At 39.1% G+C, this 19,615-nt stretch overlaps 1 protein-coding gene across 1 annotated transcript; it reads right to left on the bottom strand.

Annotated features, from left to right (window-relative positions):
* Nucleotides 1-295: 295 nt before the first annotated feature.
* On the bottom strand, nucleotides 296-18,925 carry PPP1CC (protein phosphatase 1 catalytic subunit gamma). Its single transcript, XM_006910031.3, has 8 exons — nucleotides 18,603-18,925; nucleotides 9,379-9,510; nucleotides 8,198-8,428; nucleotides 4,220-4,324; nucleotides 2,986-3,209; nucleotides 2,649-2,783; nucleotides 1,589-1,649; nucleotides 296-690 (listed from the first exon to the last, which is right to left on the bottom strand). The coding sequence occupies exons 1-8, from the start codon at nucleotides 18,655-18,657 to the stop codon at nucleotides 620-622; spliced, it is 1,014 nt and encodes a 337-aa protein (XP_006910093.1). The 5' UTR covers nucleotides 18,658-18,925; the 3' UTR covers nucleotides 296-619.
* Between the last annotated feature and the right edge of the window lie 690 nt (nucleotides 18,926-19,615).

Below are 19,615 nucleotides of genomic sequence, written 5' to 3' on the forward strand. Positions count from 1 at the left end.
GGAAGGGAGAAGAGAGCAAAGAACTGTACGAAAACACTGGTGATTGAGTCAGAAGACAGTAGCTCCTGAATTTTACCAAGTTCAGCTGAGTTCAAACAAAAGGATAATAGAGATGATGTCGCAGCCCCCAACTCCCACACCTCCCCAAGTAGTATGTGGGAAGTGTTCAACCTCATCACCCCATCTCAGAAACTTAGTTATTCCAGGTCGGAACTCAAAGAATATGAGCATCCACATTACGATCCATCTTTGGAAAACAGACTATTTGAAGGAAGACAAACCCAAATTGAAACTGTGTGGTTTCCAGAGCCATTTATTCATTAAAATCGATTTAATATGCCATCAACAGTTCTCCTGTGTGTATTGTGCTGATAAATAGACACTGAGAGGATTTAACAAGTTCATCATTTAATAAGTCTGAATTCACTTTCACCACATGGTATTATACACGGTCATCTGTTGAAACAGATTTCTTTTTAACAGATCTTAGTTTTAAAAAAGTCATAGATACTGTGAGTTCTGTATAAACTGGTGGATAGTAAGTTAGTTCCTTTGTTTGACTTATAAGCCTCAATTTCACCGCAGAATAAAGAGTGTAGGCCAAAGAAAGCATAATCGGTCACTCGTATAGAACAGTATTGTTTCTATAATTTGAAGCTTTCTGAATGGACGGGTTCAGGCCTGATGCAACTGTAAAAAGATTAATGAATAGACTATATGGAAATTGTACAAAATGTTATTAACTTTAATCATTAATAGCTTAAACTGCACTATATTACTAATTGCTATTTTAACTCAAAAACCTGTTTTTGAATCCCCAACAAGGCGGCATGGGTATAAAACTATGCCATTTTGTTCTTAGGGGTGTGTCAATACGTATTTCAACAGAAACTTTGGCTTTAGGAAAGAGTCACAAACATTTAAAATAATGGCTTTAATTCTCGTTTTAAGTATTCGGTAGAGGAAAGTGTGCTTTAATTAAACATACATTATACCAGTGATGCTGGCAAGGTTGAAAGTTACTTCTAATGTTGATAGCAATAAAAACCAATTTGTACATGACAAGACAATGAGAGAAATAAGCAATCCCTTTGAAACAAAATCTTAAAATTAAAAAAATGTTCACAGTGGTCTGTATCAACAGTATGCATTTTATGACGATAACATGTACAGATTGAGCACCCTAGGGCTCTCTTTATATCCTAAAGAAAACGAGCATTTACATGATTCATGGGCTGTACTGAATTAAAAAAAAAAGGTCAATTGTACACTTACCCCTCAGACAGGATAAACCATCCTGGGGCATACAGCTTTAACACCATCATTAAAATTGTTTGTAAAAGGAATAGAGAATTAAAAACAAAATATTGTTTCTTGGGAGTAGAGAATCTTTCATTTGCTGTTATAACCAGCAAATGCCATTCATTAAGTCAAAAATGGAAGGGAGGGCCCCACAAACACACTGTTTGAGCAAGCTGACCAATACACATTACAGTTTTAAAAATGAAGGTTATATACTATATGTTACAAGTCCCAACTAGGCAGTGTCAAAATGACATCTATTTCTTTGCTTGCTTTGTGATCATACCCCTTGGAGGTGTTACAGGTCTTGTGGCATTCGGCTTCTTTTTCTCTGCAGGCTTTAAAATCTGCAAAGATTGAAAAGACAGTGCATTTTAGGAAACATACTCAACCCCAAATCTTAAGATTCCTTAAATCTCACTCAAATCTTTTTTCAGAAACATTTTGACTTTAAAACTGGCTCAACGACTTTAAAAGCCCCCAAAGCATGAACGTGAACTAAGCTGACAAATAAACATTTTGGTAATGTTTATTTGGTAAATGCTATGATGAGCAGATATGATCTGGACAAATTATTTTGCCTCTGGCAAAAATGACTATTTTTTAAAGTCACACCCCATAGTAGCTTTAGGTTGTCCCTTCTGACATTTAGGGGAGAAAGTGCTTACAGTGTTTTTCGAGCCCCTAGGAGAAACTCTCACTAAGAGCTGCAACTTCTCCTTGATAATTGGCTTAAAAAAAATTGTTTTAATCCATTTAACTGATGACTGTCACGTGACTTTAGTGGCTCTATTTGCATTTATGACTGCGCTCGCTTGAAGTCATACAAGTTTAATCAAAGTGAATGAGAAAAAGACTGAGAAGCAGACTTTATGTATAAATGATGCTTTTGTGCTGAGTGAAGGCCAAATGATGTCAGAGTGAATCAACAGAGGTTTTGTAGGAATTACCCTAGTGAAAAGTGGTGGGAGAACTGAGTAATCACAGCACATCTGGCACATGGCAGTCAGTACTATTCTCACACGCAAGTGGTGATTTCATTTTAGCTGAATTGTAGTTTTAGATTTATAGCAAAGAAACCATAAGCATAAAGAGCTAATAAATTGGTTGTTTTGACCTATTTAAATAATGCAAAAACAGTTAAATTCAACACTGGGAGAAAGGTTCTATGGTAATTTTTTCCTCTGAAAGGGGCCCACTCATTACTGAACTTAGGACAAACAACGGTTAAGGGAAAATAAAAATTTAGTCTACTGGACATAAATAAACAGAGAGTAGCAATTATTTTTTTCATCAGTATAAATCCAGACATAATAAAAGGAAACAATGTTGAAAACATCCTCTACCTGAAAAGAACACATTAGTGTTTCGTCCACACTCATCATGGCACCTGCATTGTCAAACTCTCCACAATAATTGGGTGCAGAAAACAGAGTGACCAACTGCCTCTTTGCAAAAAATTCATATCCATCTTCAACCACCTTGAAGAGAAAATGTTTTCAGTATCAGCAGGTGCAAATTCTAGGTGAGCAAAACCACTCTTCAGTTTCCCATTGAACCTGATTATCCTGCAGGTCAACTTCCAGAGACGCTTTGTATAAATACCTACCCACCAAAATCAAAAGGAGAATCTGTGCTCACACACATGCTCTTAAGTGTACGTGTAAAATTCAAAATCAATACCTGATGGGCTCTACATATAAGATCCAAATCATGCTTATGGAGAAATTTTGCAACCACTTCTGCACCAAATGTGAAGGACACTCCTCTGTCATTTTCACCCCAGCCTAAGACATCTTTATCGGGGTCAGACCACAAAAGATCACAAAGAAGACCTTGATCTGGTACATCAGTTGGTCGCATAATTCGCCGAATCTGCTCCATAGATTGAAGATCTGGTGATAAACCTATTAAATGAGAAAAATTTGAAGAAAACAGAACTTTAAAAAAGATGTTAGCACTTTAACCATTCCATTTGTCTACAGACTCAATGACACTAACACGAAGGCTAACATTAAATCTATGGGTATGTTTTCTTATTTAGCTTTGGTTAAAAAAACTGAATAAGCACTGGAATTTGTTTTATGCTCTATTTGTGGGGCACAGCATATTTAAACAGTATATGGCGACAGTTACCTCAACATACAGAGCCCTATGAAATTAAAATCCAGTGACATAAAAACTACTCCTCCACTCCTCTGAGGGCCTCCCCAGTTGAAGAGAATAATGAACAATGTACAGCCTAGGTTTTATTACTGACCATCTGGGTATAGGGGCTGCAGATGCTCAAGTGTAACATAGCTTTCTAGGAAACCTGTGTTGTCCAGGGACCATGAAATCTATCAGACCAGCTCAGATGTAGCTCTCATGTAAGTTTAAAATCACACGCCCAACTTTATCAAACCAGTTTAAGTATAGGAGGGCAGGGATAATGGCTTTATTAAAATATATTGTGTTGATTTCTGGCCACAGATGAAAAGAAATCCTCTTTGCAATCACTATTATAATTACATCATACAAAGCACAACCACTGAGCAAAACATAAAACAACTCTTAAAATTCATGTCAGAAAAATGTATGAAAGGAGAGAATAAAAACAGACCAAGGGAAAGTATATTCACATTAGATCACTGGTACAGCATATTAATTACTGTTCATTTTATATTTAAAAATATGTCCTGCTCTATTTTCAAATCAAACTGTTACAGAGCCTAGAATTCCCTGTACTATCAATTACTCACTTCAGTCTTCTATCCAATTGAACCAAAGTGAACCCATGATCCAACATACATCAATAAAGGAGAGTTACCTGACAGAAGTCATCCCAATGATAACTCACAAATGTCAAAGTGTACCCTTAAAAAGGGATCAAAAACCCTTTAGAGTTCCATTTGGGAACTAAAATCAGCCAACATACCTCCATGACAGCAAAATATTTTCTCATCCACGATGGCTGCTATTGGTAAACAATTAAAGCAGTCTGTGAAAGTTTTCCATAGTTTAATGTTATATCTTCTTTTACCTGTGAAAATTTTAGGATCATTAAAGAGAGGTTGGTGTTCTGTAGGTTCATCCTCTGAGGACAATTTCCCCCAAAGCAAAGTTACCTTTTAAGTAAACAAAAACTATACCTTTATTAAAAATTCCTGGAAGGTTTAGGAGAATTAGATATATATAATACTTGGAGATATCTCATCTATAAGCAACGATTTACATTTTCGCATGAAATATTAAAAAATTTAGAAGTCTGAAATGAGAATCCCAGATATAATGATCAAAGAATAGCATTAAACCTCAACAATTACTTGGTGGCACCAATTCTGGCATCTGTTGTTTTGTCCAATCTCAACACACATGTAGTTCCCATTTATAAAGGCAATTTTGAACAACTGACACACGTGCCAATACCATCTTCGTTCTGAGGAAGCCTGAGAGTTAATGCTCACACCACCCAAAATAACCTACCGCTGCCAGATAACTCCCAGCCCCTAAATACTCTAGGAGGCACAATGACTAGGGGCACTCAGACTGCTCACTGCAGGCACTCTGGGATATGCCCTAACATTGCCCAGATGCTCAGAATATTCGCCACAGAAACGAGGATAGAGGGTGGTCATGCCCACCCTCACCAGCTCACAGATTTTATGCATTCTGGAACCAGAGTCTGATTCAAACAGAAGCATGCCTTTAAGGCACTGTTTCCACAGGAAAATTATGTTCTGAGTTAAAAACCTGCTCACAAACCTTAGAAGTACAAATCTGTCTGAATTAGTTGAGGATGGCTCTAACCTTGGGGTTTCCATTTGTCTCCTGTACCCTCCCATTAGAAAAACCAAATATCAAAGCACAGTTTTTATTCCTAAACCAAGAATTTACCCTTAGTCTTCCTGAATCACATCCTCCCTCTTCAGAGCCAATCAAATCAGGCAGGGGATTTAGCCCAGAGTTTGTAATGCAATGTGAATTCAACAAACATTTGACTTCTCCCTTTGCTGGGGGGACCACTGTCTTTTCTCCTAATAGTTTATGTTTCTCTGTGACCAGGTATAACTCTCACCCTGGTTCACTGGGTTTTGCATTTCTTTTCAGGCTCCTAATTCCCTGTCCTACACCTTTCTTCGGGGACCTATGCATAATTACCACCTTGCATTTCCAACAGTTATAATAATAACAACACAAGAACAGGGCTGAGCTGTCTTAACCTCCACTTACAAAGTGATATGGTTCTGTCTCCATTTTTTACAGAGGCCTGAACCACCATCCAGTGCTCCCTTGGATTTTTTTTTTTTGCCCACTGCTGCATTAGCCAGTCCCGGCAATCCTCATCCTCCTTGAATTCTGCTCTGCACCTTGATTCCTCAGTCATGCAACACGCTGCAGCTTCTCCTGCAAATGCCTTTGCTAGCTCTACCAAAATTTAGGAGGTTCTTCCTCCTGCTGTCCCTGAGCATCTTAATTAAGTCCTGGACTCCTTGCTTTCTCCTTTCTCCCTCTCCACTTCCTAAGGCCACTTCAGAGCACTAGGAACATCTGGCTCCAGAAAGGTTTAGCTTGGATAACTGCACTATAGCAGCAGTCCCCAACATTTTTGACACCAGGGATCTGTGCTCCTATGAGAATCCAGTATCTGATGACCTGAGGCAGAGCTGAGGCAGTGATGCTAGTGCTGGGGAGCAGCTGCAAATACAGGTGAAGCTTTGCCCCCTTGCGCACCCACCACTTACCTTCTGCTGTGTGGCCCAGTTCCTAACAGGCCACAGATCAGTACCTGCCCGTGGCCTGGGAGCTAGGGACCCCTACTCTACAGGCTTCCAAAATCCTGGGATTCTGAGCCAGAGCCCCTAGCACAGTTTCCTATTACTACAGATCAGACAGCTCTGCTCTCAGAAAAGGATAACACATTTTATCCAGCAGGTATCTCAGACTTTGCAGGACTGCAGTCATAAGATCGGAAGGAAAAAAAACAGTACAGAGACTGCTTGTTATACTTAGGAAATAAGGCTATCACTTAAAGCAGCTTTTTAAATTGTTCTGTGTAAATCTACAGTTGAGTAAAACTTCATTGCAATAAAATTTACACCAAGATAAAAATTTAATATAATTATCAACTTTTTAAAGTCTGTAAACCATCAACTGAAAGCCACCTATGCCAAGGGCATTTTTATGTCCCCAAGACTGGGTGGCAAATCATACCTGCCTGATGGGAGAGAGGACAGCTTGAGTACAAGGTCAATAAATGAGTCTTGACGACCGAACAAGAGTCAAAATTGACACCAACAAATGCTGACCTAAATCATTTTTCTGAATTAAACAAAAACTGAAAATGACATAGCTAATATCCTCACACCAGGATAGATGTCATAACAAAGAGATCATCTGGATTTGAACTTCATCAATGAAAACATCAAAGTACTTGCTGAGCTAACAGCTGTGTAAAAGGAATCTTTTTTTAACCTGTTCTAAAAAGCAGTGCTGGTAACATCTGAAAAGCAATGTTATAAAACTCCCTGCCTCTCATTTCACTACCTAAGAAGTAATAACTGTTTTACTAGATTTTAACTTTGATAGACTCACTGTCAAGATCAAATATCTTTCTTGCCAGACTCAGATGTCCCAGCCAGTTCAGAATATAGAGGATTTTTCTCCTTGGTGATTGCTCCCACCTCATCTGAGTAGCTGAGTTTCAAGGCCAAGCAAACAAATGAGCTAGCTGAATACATCTATGTGAAACTGAGATGGACAGGCACCACACCCTGAGAGAACTAGTTATGACTACAGGTGGGTCAGGGGCGCCCATCCCCCCACGCAGGCGAAAATCTGAGTATAACTTAAGTTAGCCCTCTACGTATGTGGACTGAAAATTTCAAATTGGAGTATAAGTGGACTCATGTAGTTCAAACCCAGTGTTGTTCAAGGGTCAACTGTCTAGTCTAGGGGACAGTGATAATGACAATGATTTACTAGTCTTGTCATCATCACATTGGCAAGTCTTAGTAAATAACTCAAATTCCTTATCCATCCCTTTCCTCCCGGCCTAAACTCAACCCTGCAGAAGAAATGAGCACAAAAGGAGGGGGGAGGTAAAGAGTCAAAACTTTAAAAAACATTTTATCAAACAGCAACAACAAAAAACTCCATCAAAATTGATACTTTCGAAGCTTTAAGAATCTTGTCGATTATCAACTTAACTTGTACCTTCAACTAAAAACTCCAAAATAGATCATAAGTTATGTAAAACGTCATACAAATAATTTTTAAACAATTTTGCTTTCTTTCAGCACATTTTAGGATAGTAACTGCCACTTTTCTTGGGTGCAGATATGCCAGAAGGGAAAAACCCACATTGTAAATTCCAAAAGGTAATTATTTGTATATTGCAAGATTCCCTTTATATGAAATGTCTAGAAAAGGTAAATCTATACCGACAGAAAGTAGATTAGTGCTTGCCTATGGCTATGGTTATAGTCGTACAACTCTTATAAATTTACTAAAAATCACCAAATTATACACTTAAAATAGACGAATTTTACAGAATGAAATTATATCTCAATAAAGTTGTTAAAAACAAAACTACCTATTCAGACAGGTTCTCAGAGTTGTGCTAAGGATTAAGTTATCTGTGAATATTCACAACTATCCTAAAGAAACCATTGCTTCCTAATCTAATCGTCCCACCACAAGAAGAGTCCAGGGCATTCTTACGCTGCAGTGGCTGGGTTGTTTCCTTCCCCAAAAGCAAAAAACAAGATAAAAACAAGTTAATGAAACAGAAAATTTGAGAGATTATGATATGGATCTCAACTCTCAAAAATTCTAACAAAAGTATGTGATAGTCTGGTTTATGACCAAGTATCTCAATTTAAGTAACACTTTCTTAGACAGAGAAAGTACTTACATTCATCGTAAAATCCATAAATTCTATTGATGCTGGCACATTCATGGTTTCCTCTGAGAAGAAAAAAATTCTCGGGATATTTGATTTTGTACGCCAATAAAAGGCAGATAGTCTCCAATGACTGCTTCCCCCTGTCCACATAGTCCCCAAGAAACAGGTAGTTGCTTTCGGGTGGGAAACCACCGTACTCAAAAAGTCGAAGCAAATCATAGTACTGCCCATGGATATCACCTGGAAGCAAGAATTCTGTCAGTGTCGTCATACTTTGTTCACTAACAAAGCTTTGGAAAGACATTCTTTAAACATTCACTGCACACTGGCACTGTCCTCTAATAATGATAGTTAAATTTGACAACGCTAATTCCAATTTTCTCTTATTTATTAGTTCAACTGAGCTTAATAACATTTTTAAGTATATGTGTATGTGCAGAATCTCACACAAAACTCAACTCATTACGAATTTATTTTGTGGAAAGGATGAATGCCTGCCTAGGCAGGCTTTCTTGCCAAGTAACATGGTTTTCCTTTCAGGTCGGCTGATCCTATCAGATCTCTGACAGCTCAGTCTCCAGGGGCTGTGTCATCAGAACTGCTGGACTTCTAGTGAGCCCTGGCCCTGAGAGCGCAAAGATACACACACGCTACACTTACCAATGTATTCGGCTTTCAATTTCTCCCTGCTAGATAATACCAAAGAGCATTTCACTTTAAAAGCATGCATACGAGCTTTACCAATGTAGTCAAATATGCTAGAAGAATACAGCATTACTCATAAGGTTTGGTTTTTATACAGATTATCTACACCGATCATGTAGAAATAGAACTATACAACATCAAGGAAGGTAAATTTTTAGATATTACCGGTTTTGTTTTAAGCTTAAATATAATTCCTATATATTCATACAGTTGACTTTCTCTTAGCTCTCCATTCTGTTTCATTTCTTTCCTTCTACAATGTTTACATTCCTTTAAGCAAAACAATTTTAGAAAATTTGAAGCATGTCTAAGTAAACTAAGTCCATTGGAGGTGTTTATTCTAAAGCTAAATTTATTAATTTTAAGTAGTTCCAAGTTATTCATAAATAGTAAACGATTCTCCTGGCTAATACGAGGTCATCTTTATATCCTTGACTCAATCAATCACGTAACCAAAGGTAACTGTTGAGTGTGCCAAAACTCACCACATATTTTGAGTGGTGCTTCAAGTTCTAGTAGGATAGGCTGACTGAGAAAGATCTCTCGGGACTTTAAGCACAATCCTCTGATTTCATTCTCCTGTAGCTGGACATTCTTACCAGGCTTGGACCCTCTCACTGTAGGGGAGAAAAACTCCAATTACTCAAATGAAGTCAAAATATAATGTAAAAATTAAAAATATCTGAAAGGATACAAATTTTAGATAAAGAGGAGGCAAAAACATAGCTTAACTAGCTTTTTGGCTGGCTTTATTTTCAGAACAATTATAAAGAACATGGTTTTAAAAGCCTAATGAGAATCTTAAAATCTTAGACAGGATTTCAGAGATTATTTAGTTGCACGTTCTATACCAGGTTAAGACTTCTCTACAGTATCCTGAACGAGGGGTCATCCACTCTGGTACAAACACTGTTAGGGACGCCTTCCTTTGACTACTTGCTGAAATCAGACTCCCTGAGGCACAGCTCTGGGCCTCAGTTCTGCATCTAAGCCACATGATCAGCCGTGCTCACCTACAGCCCTGTTCACCAAGCCAGCTCATTTCGCCTCCCGTCTTCCCTTCTACAGCAGGAGATTTTAGAGATGTCACGTTACTGAGTTGGTTTTAAGGCTTCTTTGTTTTAAAATGTGAGACTGGAAATGCTCAGACCACCCCGCTACCCATCAGTGTTATCTCCTCAAGGGTCTCAGATTTATCCGTGAAAAATTTTGTGTTGTTTTCATTTCATTAAAACACATTGTAGGGTCACTGTACATATCTGGCTATGCAATTTCTGGGCCTGCATTTTTTAATACGATCATGCCTGCACAGGACAAAGGATATCAGTGGTGTGCTAAAGAAAGGTTTCCTAGTAATCTGAACAGATAAAAAGTGAGAAAATGGAGGAAAAAACCATGGCACAGCACCAGGCATCCTAAACACATAAGCGCCCGCATCAGAGCCCTCCGAGTTCTACTCACTATCAAAGTGAAGCATAAGATCGTCCCTGGCCTTATTAGCAGTTCGTTTAATGGGCTGGTAGGCAGCAGTAGGAAATGAAATTTTGTTTTGATTCCAGTTGTAACAGATTAAAATAAACAATACTGAATTGTTAAATTTACCTTTATTTTACAGTTAAATGGCCTGCTTGCTGGCAAGGTCTGGTTAAATATGGGGATTGATTATCCTCAACTTGCAGTCAAAGTCTTAATATTTGTACAAAAGATTTATGAAAGCATTCTCTGAATTAGAAATGAAGCAAAAACACAGAACCGGACTAAATTAGAATGAAGTCTGCATCTTTCCACCATTAAATCCAGTAAAAAGTGATTCAGTTTTAGCAAAACCACAAAATCCATCAGATTAAACCAATGTTACTAACTTAAATGTCACTGGTTTTGGAGGCTTAGTTTGTATTCAAATTATAAAATCATTTGGCCTAATAACTGGATAAGAGCAATAGGTTTAAATGGTTTGTATCTAGCTTCGTTCTATAAATATCTAAGTAACATTACAGAATAATAAAAATTACAAGTAAAAAACCTGATGTTTGCTGAAAATTTTTTACTAAAAAGGGCTGTATTTGAGAAATATTGCCCTAGGTGAAGCAATCCTTCAGCCTCAATAGCCATTGAAACCCTGAATTTTCAGAAGAAGCAAGTTCTGAGCAGAAATGAGACAGTGTGTAGAGGAGCATTATTTTTTTCAATGAAAAATAATAAGAAAGAAGAACAATAGGGAAGGATCAAATTCTTGAAGCACACAAAGAAGAGAAAACGTTAAGAGAGAACACTGGGCTAGGAGCCAGGAGCCCCAAGTTTTTTGTACTGGTTCTATAGCCTTGAGTAAATCACTACTTTAAATCCCAATATGTAACTGAACTAAATGACTAGCCAGTCTCTGATCAAAATATTATGAAACAAGAATTAAGGACAAAGTGCAGTAATGATTTTGAGGGATGATATGAAACAGATGCATATATAATACAACAACAGCTAAGCAACAAAAAACGATTTTTCCACAGTAATTTTTTTTTTCTCTAAACACACATACAGGAGAACTCAAGAAACACTCCCGGTGGAAATATGGTCTGATTTCTGATTCACTGGCCAGAAAATCCCAATCATTAGTGATTTTACCAGTCAACCAGGAATTCAGGCAGACTGCCCAGCAGGAAATTTTATTTTTGGAAAGGAGGGGACTCCTAAGTTTCTGGATCATTTTCAGCAGAGCCCTATGTTTGTGAATGAATAGCCCACTCCTTCAGGAGAATATGCAATAACTAACTTACACCTATATAGAACACAGGCTATACTTTTTATATGAATGCTATACTGAATCAATGTCACCATATTAAATCAATGGTGCTAATACGAATTTTACTGGTTTTGGAGGCTTCCACTACCACTTTTAGACATAGTTTACAGTAGTTTTCGTTCTCTTATTGTTTGTCCTCTGAGTAGGAGTGTACAGATTAGTAAAAAGAAATACTACGAACAATTAAAAATTTTTCTTAATGTAGAGTTTTTCCGGAACCAGGATATTTTATATTTGATGAACAGTGCTCATTAAAAGCAATAACACAGTCACAAAGCTTTTTAAATTCCCTACAATTAGCTCAAGGACTAAAATTATAAAAATAGAAACGGTCAAAACCATCTTCTATCAATAGGCAAATTCCTGCTCACCCTTCAAGACTGCTTAGCTATTACCTCACCCTCTCTCTCCTCACCATCTCCCTCACAAGCCCGCTTTATGCATTCTGAAATGCTCAAGAGCCAGTCACCACCCAGCATACACTGTACTTTGTATTATGACTGCAGGTTCACTTCTACCCCAGTAGAATGCAAACCCCTGGACACACCACCTGCTCTGCAGTGTACCTGCCCCTGGCCAGTACAGAGCAGGCACTCAAAATCTGTTGCATGAAAGAAGTCTGGATAAATCTGTAACTACTGTTGGCTAGACTTGTGACATTAGAATTAAACATACTTTCACAACTACATACTTAAAATCTTTAATTTTTTTCAGACTATATACTTTTGATTAAAGACAAATTTTCTGTGCTTTCAAATTATAAAGCAATAGTGTCACTTTCCTATCAGGCTTTATAGAGTATTTTCCTAGAGGTGAAAATTAAAATTTAGGATTATTCTTAAATTTCAAAATGTATCTAACAGAAGATAAAGACTTCAAAATGGGTTTTGGCAGTTCAAGAGAACACTGCAGATATTTCTTAAAAATAGCCCTATCAGCCAACAGCATAAGTGTCTATACTTTACTATTTTCAATGCCTACCAATAGAATTATCTATCAGTTGTAGCTAACATTTACCAAGCACTTCCCATGTGCTTGCTGGGCACTGTGCTAAGGGGCTTTACACTGCCATTTAATCCTCAACAATCCTATGAGGTTAGTTAGGCATTTTCACTTCTCCAAGCCACAGGCTGGGAAAGTTTCAGTGACTTGGTCCAAGGTCACAGAGCTTGTAAGGACACCAGACCCAGACCGACTCTAGGTCTACTGGTGCTTCCACCATACCACCCTCCAAGTAAGAATTTGTTCTTAATTAAGCTCCCAAACCAAGGGAGTTTTCATAGGACAGACTACTGAAACCTCAATATACAGTCACTGCTCCCTAAAAAATCATAATGCATCCTTATAAATGGGAGGCATTAAACAAGAACTAAATCATGCAATCTGTAAAGACTATCGATACTTATTTACCACGCTTCAGACATCCAACAAAATAGTTGCTGGGCACCTGCCATATGCCTGGCCCTGGTTTGGATGCTAGGGCTAGCCTGGCAACAGGAGAGACAAGAATCTCGTTCTTTTTCTTGAGAAGCTTACATGCTAGTGGAAGACACTGGAAATAAGACAAACTGGGTAGCTAGAGATTATTATAAATGTTATAGCTAAAACTATACCTCCAGAAAGATTATAAAACTAAAATTTCACCTTAAAGATAACATCTTTGATAACTGTTAAAAGGTAAAAGCTTAAATATCTCTATTTTATCACTGTTAGCTACAAAAAAATACTAACAGTACAGCTCTGCTCAATATCGGTCAATAACTCATTTTGGCTTAAAGCTCTCTCTGTGTTCTGGGCATGCTGGGAGAAACCTGTACAAATAGGAGACTGTAGGTGGGAAATTCATGGGGTGTGACCTCAGGACACCTTCCTAAGCAGCGGTTCAAATAGCACATATCAAATTATTTCAACAATTGTCAATGGAATCCAAAATATTCCAACAAATAAAAACTCCATTCTCCAGATGGAATGTTTCTCCTAAGTCCAGGTGCCAGGCACTGCAGTCTCACCTTAGGCCTTTCACATATGACTTCTGAGTAAAAGCTTTTCTTTATCTGCCTAGAAAGGTAGATTCAGAAAAATGCATTATGGCTATCTTCAGCAAAAGCTGCTCGGTACCAACTTATCTATTTATCTGGCAAATCAGTGAGTACATGATAAACTTGCACAAAATTTTACTGAAAACAAACTGATAAAATTTTTGAAATAATAAAAAGATGTTATTGGGGATTATCTGCACTGCCAGCTTTCTCCAGCAAGCAACAAACAGTAACTTTTCTGACAGCCCGGCAATGAGCAAAGCAGAGATGAAAAGTATGAAAGAAAACTGAAGAATACTTTGGGATTATTACAAAAAATGAAAAAGTATTCTTCTTGCTCATCGATTAAAGGTCCCTTAACTGTTTTGAAAGGTCACGTTAAAAGAATAGCATACACCAGAAAAAGTGCCAGCGGAATTATAATGAAGTTTTAAAACCTAAGATTGGCACAACTAATTTAAAAATAATCCAACAGAGATTTTGCTGTTTTAAGATAATCCTATTAAAGTAAGTGGTAATTTTAAGAACATGCCACACCATACTCATTTCAGGGACAGAATCAACATCGCAATATCTGACATATTTAGGCAACATCTGATGGATTTAGGAAAATAAGACCTCAAACCAAACAAACGGCAGCAACTATTTACAACACTAAAACTTTCCCACAAACAACTGAGTTCTTTCTACAAAAAAACATAAGCCACAAAAATGTTATCGCAAATCCTTTGGTTTCACTAAGGTCACGAGCAGACTTCCACTTTCTGACCATCTTCAGTGTTTCCATCCCACCTCCCTGTGACTCCCCTAACTGATGGCATTATAATCTGGGTATTGAAAGGTGAAACAATTTTCTCAGGCAGATGGTCACGACATAGCTGCAAAACACTGTCCACCGCTCTCAATACATATCTGGAGTAACCTACACCTAGAGTTAAGTGAATTTATTGAAAAACGTTTAACTTCCCAGTCGAACAAATACCACTGATTAGACTAGACATCTAACTCTACATTTTATTAGTTTCCATTTTCATAAATCTAAAATATCAGTGACACCCGATCCCCTCTAGATGGGGAATGCCAGAAAACTATAGTGGAGAAATTGGAGATTTCAGATAAATCAAGGCCCCTAATGAAATCATGTTCTAAAACATGCTCTGGATATAGGACTCTGATCCTAAAACATAATTTGTCCCAGAATTCTAAAAACTCCAAAGAGATGGAATCTTTCTCTATTCCTCTTGAATGAGGCTTTCCAGTTACCTCATTTACAAGGCAATTCACATCAGAATATTACATCCTCCACATTTCAATCTTTAGGTTTACTAATTGCCTCAGTTGTAAATTAAGTGAAATGGTCAACTCCGTATAATACCAATTATTTCCCTGCTTCAAGATCAGTAATCCTCACCTATTCAAATGGACTGACTGGCACTGGCACATGCTTCTACAGAAGAGGTCACGCGGGTCATTATAAGACTGCAGTTTCAAAGACATAAAACAATCCCACCAACCTCCACCACGGGGCGGGCTACTTACTAATGCAAGGCCCAGCACCGAGGAAAGCCTGGCCTCCTGCTACAGACCAGCAAGGGGGCACAAGGAGAGCGATGCCTTCCACTCTGTGGGTTAGGGCTAGCGCAAGCTCAGGTCATGTCCTCAATAGAGCTTTCCCATCTTGCATCTTACTACATCTTACCTCGTAGGAAATGATTAGGCATACAACTGCCGGGGAAGGGGAGAGGAGAGCAGGGAGCTCACCACAGACTTCTTTAAGTTAGGGAATTAGCAAAACACAATTTTAATATGTCATTATCAACAAAATGTCCTATAACTGATCCAAAGTAAAGCCTCTAATCGTACAAATTATCTGATGTATAAAGAAAAAAATAATTGTAGAGGTCTCATTAGGAAAAGATACTTTTGTTTTCCTTGGTCAACATTTTAAGAACTTTTTTGCGATTATGTTTGTCCTTAATATTATCTTCAGGACCAGGGACTGCTGTCTTTTTAACATTAGAATACAAACAGGTTTCTGAGTATACCAAAAAGCTAAACAAATGGGTTAAACATTTTTAGTTTCAGAATATCTGAGCACTACCTTCAGATGGACTCTCACACACCAGAGAATTAAATTAGTAAATGCTTTCCAAGGGCCACGGCAGAGGCCATATTTAAATCACTAAAGCAAGCCAAGCAATTATGCAGAGCCTGGCACGGTCTTGCAGTTCGACAACAGCCATCTTTAGAGCAAAGATACTTCCTGAAAATTAGGATGTGAAAATAAGTTACAACTGCCCCACTGCGCAATAAAAGTGCTAGCTCCTGAAAGAGGTCAGTCGATTACAAAGTAAAACCAAATCTCACTTTTCTCCAACAGTAAGTAGGAATATCAGAGGGCTTATTTTCTCTTTAAATCCCTCAAGTTTTACCGTGCAGTTATTTTAATAATTGAACATTAGTTACATGAAGGAGTAACAACCTTAAGGTTTTATCATCAACAAGGCAGAGCTTGGATAAAAGCGTCCAAGGCGGATTGCACAAGTGATAACTACTTAAGAAAAAACTACTAAAAGCATAGAAAAGAACTGCAAAGCTGTTAGTGACTAAGATCTAAACCAACATGCTGTTTTTCTTAAATAAGACTTCATCTGAGTTGCCTTTTTAGTATTATCACTGGCTAATTCTCAACTAGCTGGTAAAGTCCTCCACCTTAAAAGATGAGATGATTCTGAACATGAAAAAAATTCTAACAAGGTCCCCATAGTCATATTGCCTCCGTTTTCAGATATACATAAATCTTAATTAAAATGTTTAAGGAAAAAGGTTTAGGGGGCATTACAAAAACCACAAAATTATTATCAACATCTAACTTGGATGTATATACATCTTCAATGGATCATCACTGTCTCTCTGCCAATTTTATGTGGTTGACAGAGGGAAGGAAAAAGGAAAATATTTATTATTTCAATTTCAATGAAAAAGTGAAATTAAAAAATTTGGGTAAGTACAATATAACATGCATAGAGAGAAGTTATTAAGAAACAATGACTGATCTCACTTTAGATGACCCGAGTTCATCAAGGCAAATTTCTCAGCACGATTTAAAAAACAGATTAAAATTAAAATCTGTTACGTAAATTCAGAGTTATGGGAAACCCAGAACTTAACAAGACTTAAGTGACCCTAAATTTTGTTTCTAATCCACAGAGATTTCAATTTTTCTTTTCTCAGTGAAATAAAGCCTACCCCAATCTAGCCAGAGGTAGGCAGAATTTATAATAAAAAGTTCCTTTCTTATTACAAACTGTTTTAATCCAGTCCTGACCCACTGCTGCCTCATATAAATCAAGAACTGTACTAATGTGACAAGTCTGGTTCCTGTAATACATGACAGTACTGAATGAAGACAAGGTTTTCACCCACATTAGAGAGACATTTCAAGAGCCTATCAGGGGTCCATTCAGTGTTTTTTTTTTTTTTTTTCTTTTAAGAAGGTATGAAAGGAAAAAACCCCACAGATTAAGAAAAGTTATTTTCAGGAGTTTCATTTTAAGGGCTTAATTCAAAAGATCTGCAAATTCTACCAGAGCTGTCCAACTGTTAATCATGCTCTCGACTCCATCTCAGAGCATTTATAGTTCAACAATATTATATGAGATTATAGAGGCCAAAAGTTAAAACTCAGCCAAATCTACATTATCCAGGGCCCAAATCAAGAAAGGGATCTGAATGCTCCCAAAGTTTTGAATAAGACGTTAGCATTAGTAGACTCGCTCTGGAAACCAGAGAAAAGGGGCAGTTCATTTAAGTGTCTCTCTTCAACATCCTAACTTCTCTTCCGTCTCCCATATCAATATGAATCAATTCCCAGGCACTTCATGAGTTTTAGATCAGCCAAAATAACAGCTTTACTTTAACCTTCGCTTAACCACCGCACACTTCCTTCCTTCATACACAGGGTGAGTCGAACGAATTCTGTCTCCCGGCTGCTTGGTTTTGAAACCTGTCACTGTGTGACCTTGGTCAAATGACTTCACCTCTGTGTCTTAGTTTCGTCTGAAAAGCGGGAAAACATAACAGTACCTACCGAGCAAGGTTGTTGGGAGAATAAATGAAAGCTGTGTAAAGTGCTCAAAAAATGCCGGACACATAGTAAGCGCTGGCTAGCATTACGATTGTAATTTATTAGATAACGCAAAGCGCTTAACAGAGCCTGGCACATTGGAAATATAACGAAACTGTCATCGTCCTTGGTTTCACGTTCAGAAAAGAGCGCGGAGATCTCATTAAGATAAAAGACAACTTAGAGTATCTGGGAGCGCAGGAGATGGGTCCAACATCTCCTTGAGAGATAAAAGTTGGTCAGTAAGTAACAAAAAATGGGACTCCCCGATCCCACTCCCACGAAAAATAAAAATGAGCAAGATAAAAAAAAAGCCCTTTAACCAAGTGGAACCCACATCCCCATCAAACTGCCTTTCGAGAGGACGAGTACCAGACAGTCCGGAAAACGTCGTCCTGCAGGTTGGATGGGGCCCCCCACCTTCTCTCCTCCAAAGGCGGGTTTGATTTGTGGGGTGCAACGGGGGTACGGAACGGAAACATGGGGGTGGGGAGCAGAGTTTTCAGATTTCACGGCCAGGAAGAAGGCTGCGCCCTAGTGCAATGAATGAGCCGGGAGGGGGACCGCGCGGGGTGGGCCAAGTGCGGGACCCCGGCCGGCATCCTTCCGGCAGCAGCCCCGAGCCCGCGGGCCAAACTCGCGGCTCATTCCCCTCAGCGCTGCAAGCCCAACCGGCCTCCCAACTGCCCCCACCGCGAGCCCCCGGGGCTGCTCGCCTCCCCTCAGCCCGTCCGCCGCCCCCTTCACCTTCCAGCAGCCGTTGGATGATGCTGTCGATATTGAGTTTATCTATATCCGCCATCGCCTTCCCACCACCGATCCTCCCGTAGCGGCGCCGCCGGCGGCTCGCGCCCGGGACTCACGCCTCCTTTCCCACGCCACGAGCACAGAGGCGGTGGTGGCGGCGGTGGCAACAGCCGCGGCGGGTCCCCCCCCGACCGCCCCGCACCCTGCTTCCTCCTTCTCTCCCCACTGGAACCACGAGAAGAACAAAATGGCGGCCGACTCCTTAGCTAGCCTCGGGCGGCGCACGGATGCGCGCGGGGAGTGCAGCGGCCTGGCCGGGACTTCTTTATGGGCCATAGAGCGCGCGGGAGGGGGCGGGGCCAGAGCCCGGGAAGGGGAGGAAACGGTTGAGCGTAACTGCGACCGCGCGCGGGATCCTTCCGCCAAATGGGCCGAGCCAAATAGGCCCCCTGGCGGGAGCGTAAGTTGAAAAGTTGCACGCGGGAGTTGGGGAAGGGAAAAAGGATGCTGCTGTGCGTCCGAGGTCGGTGGTTTCCATACAATACTGTTCACTGGGGCTAGATGTGTGCAGACCTGCTATGTAGAAGCCCAGCCCATCGAAGGAACTCGGTCCTGGAATTTACCCTTTAAGTTTGGGTGGAGGTGGAGAGAGACAATAATTAAGAGAAGTAGGTTAACTTATTTTGGATTCAAATTTGCTGGGACTTGGGGGAAAGGAAAAGGTTTATTTGGTGACTAATAAAAAAAGGTCCTTAGATAAAATGTTAAGTTATTCATTCTGAGGGGTGAGAATATGGGTGTTTGTATATATAATTTTTGTGCACTCTAACTTTTACATTTGCAGAAAAAAATTTTAATCCACCCTCAATATTTTTTTTCATCATCCTTATGTTTTTACTATTTTTCTTGAACTCGGGAAGTTATATAATCATTGGAACGGTTACCCTGGTTCTAGCCAGAACGAAGGTGAACGAGCATGTGCAGCAGATAAAGGAAGAATTTGCAGATTTCGC

This window comes from Pteropus alecto, unplaced genomic scaffold (genome assembly GCF_000325575.1).
Source record: "Pteropus alecto unplaced genomic scaffold, ASM32557v1 scaffold213, whole genome shotgun sequence".
Taxonomy (NCBI): Eukaryota; Metazoa; Chordata; class Mammalia; order Chiroptera; family Pteropodidae; genus Pteropus; species Pteropus alecto.

Bases quoted from the DNA above. Each gene is read 5' to 3' on its own strand.
- PPP1CC (XM_006910031.3), bottom strand. From the start codon at position 18,657: ATGGCGGATATAGATAAACTCAATATCGACAGCATCATCCAACGGCTG. The intron at 2,784-2,985 runs GTATTGATTTTG...TTTCTCTTCAAG, and splicing joins TTATATGTAGAGCCCATCAG to GTGGTTGAAGATGGATATGA. The intron at 691-1,588 runs GTATGATCACAA...ATCTTTTTACAG, and splicing joins ACCTGTAACACCTCCAAGGG to TTGCATCAGGCCTGAACCCG.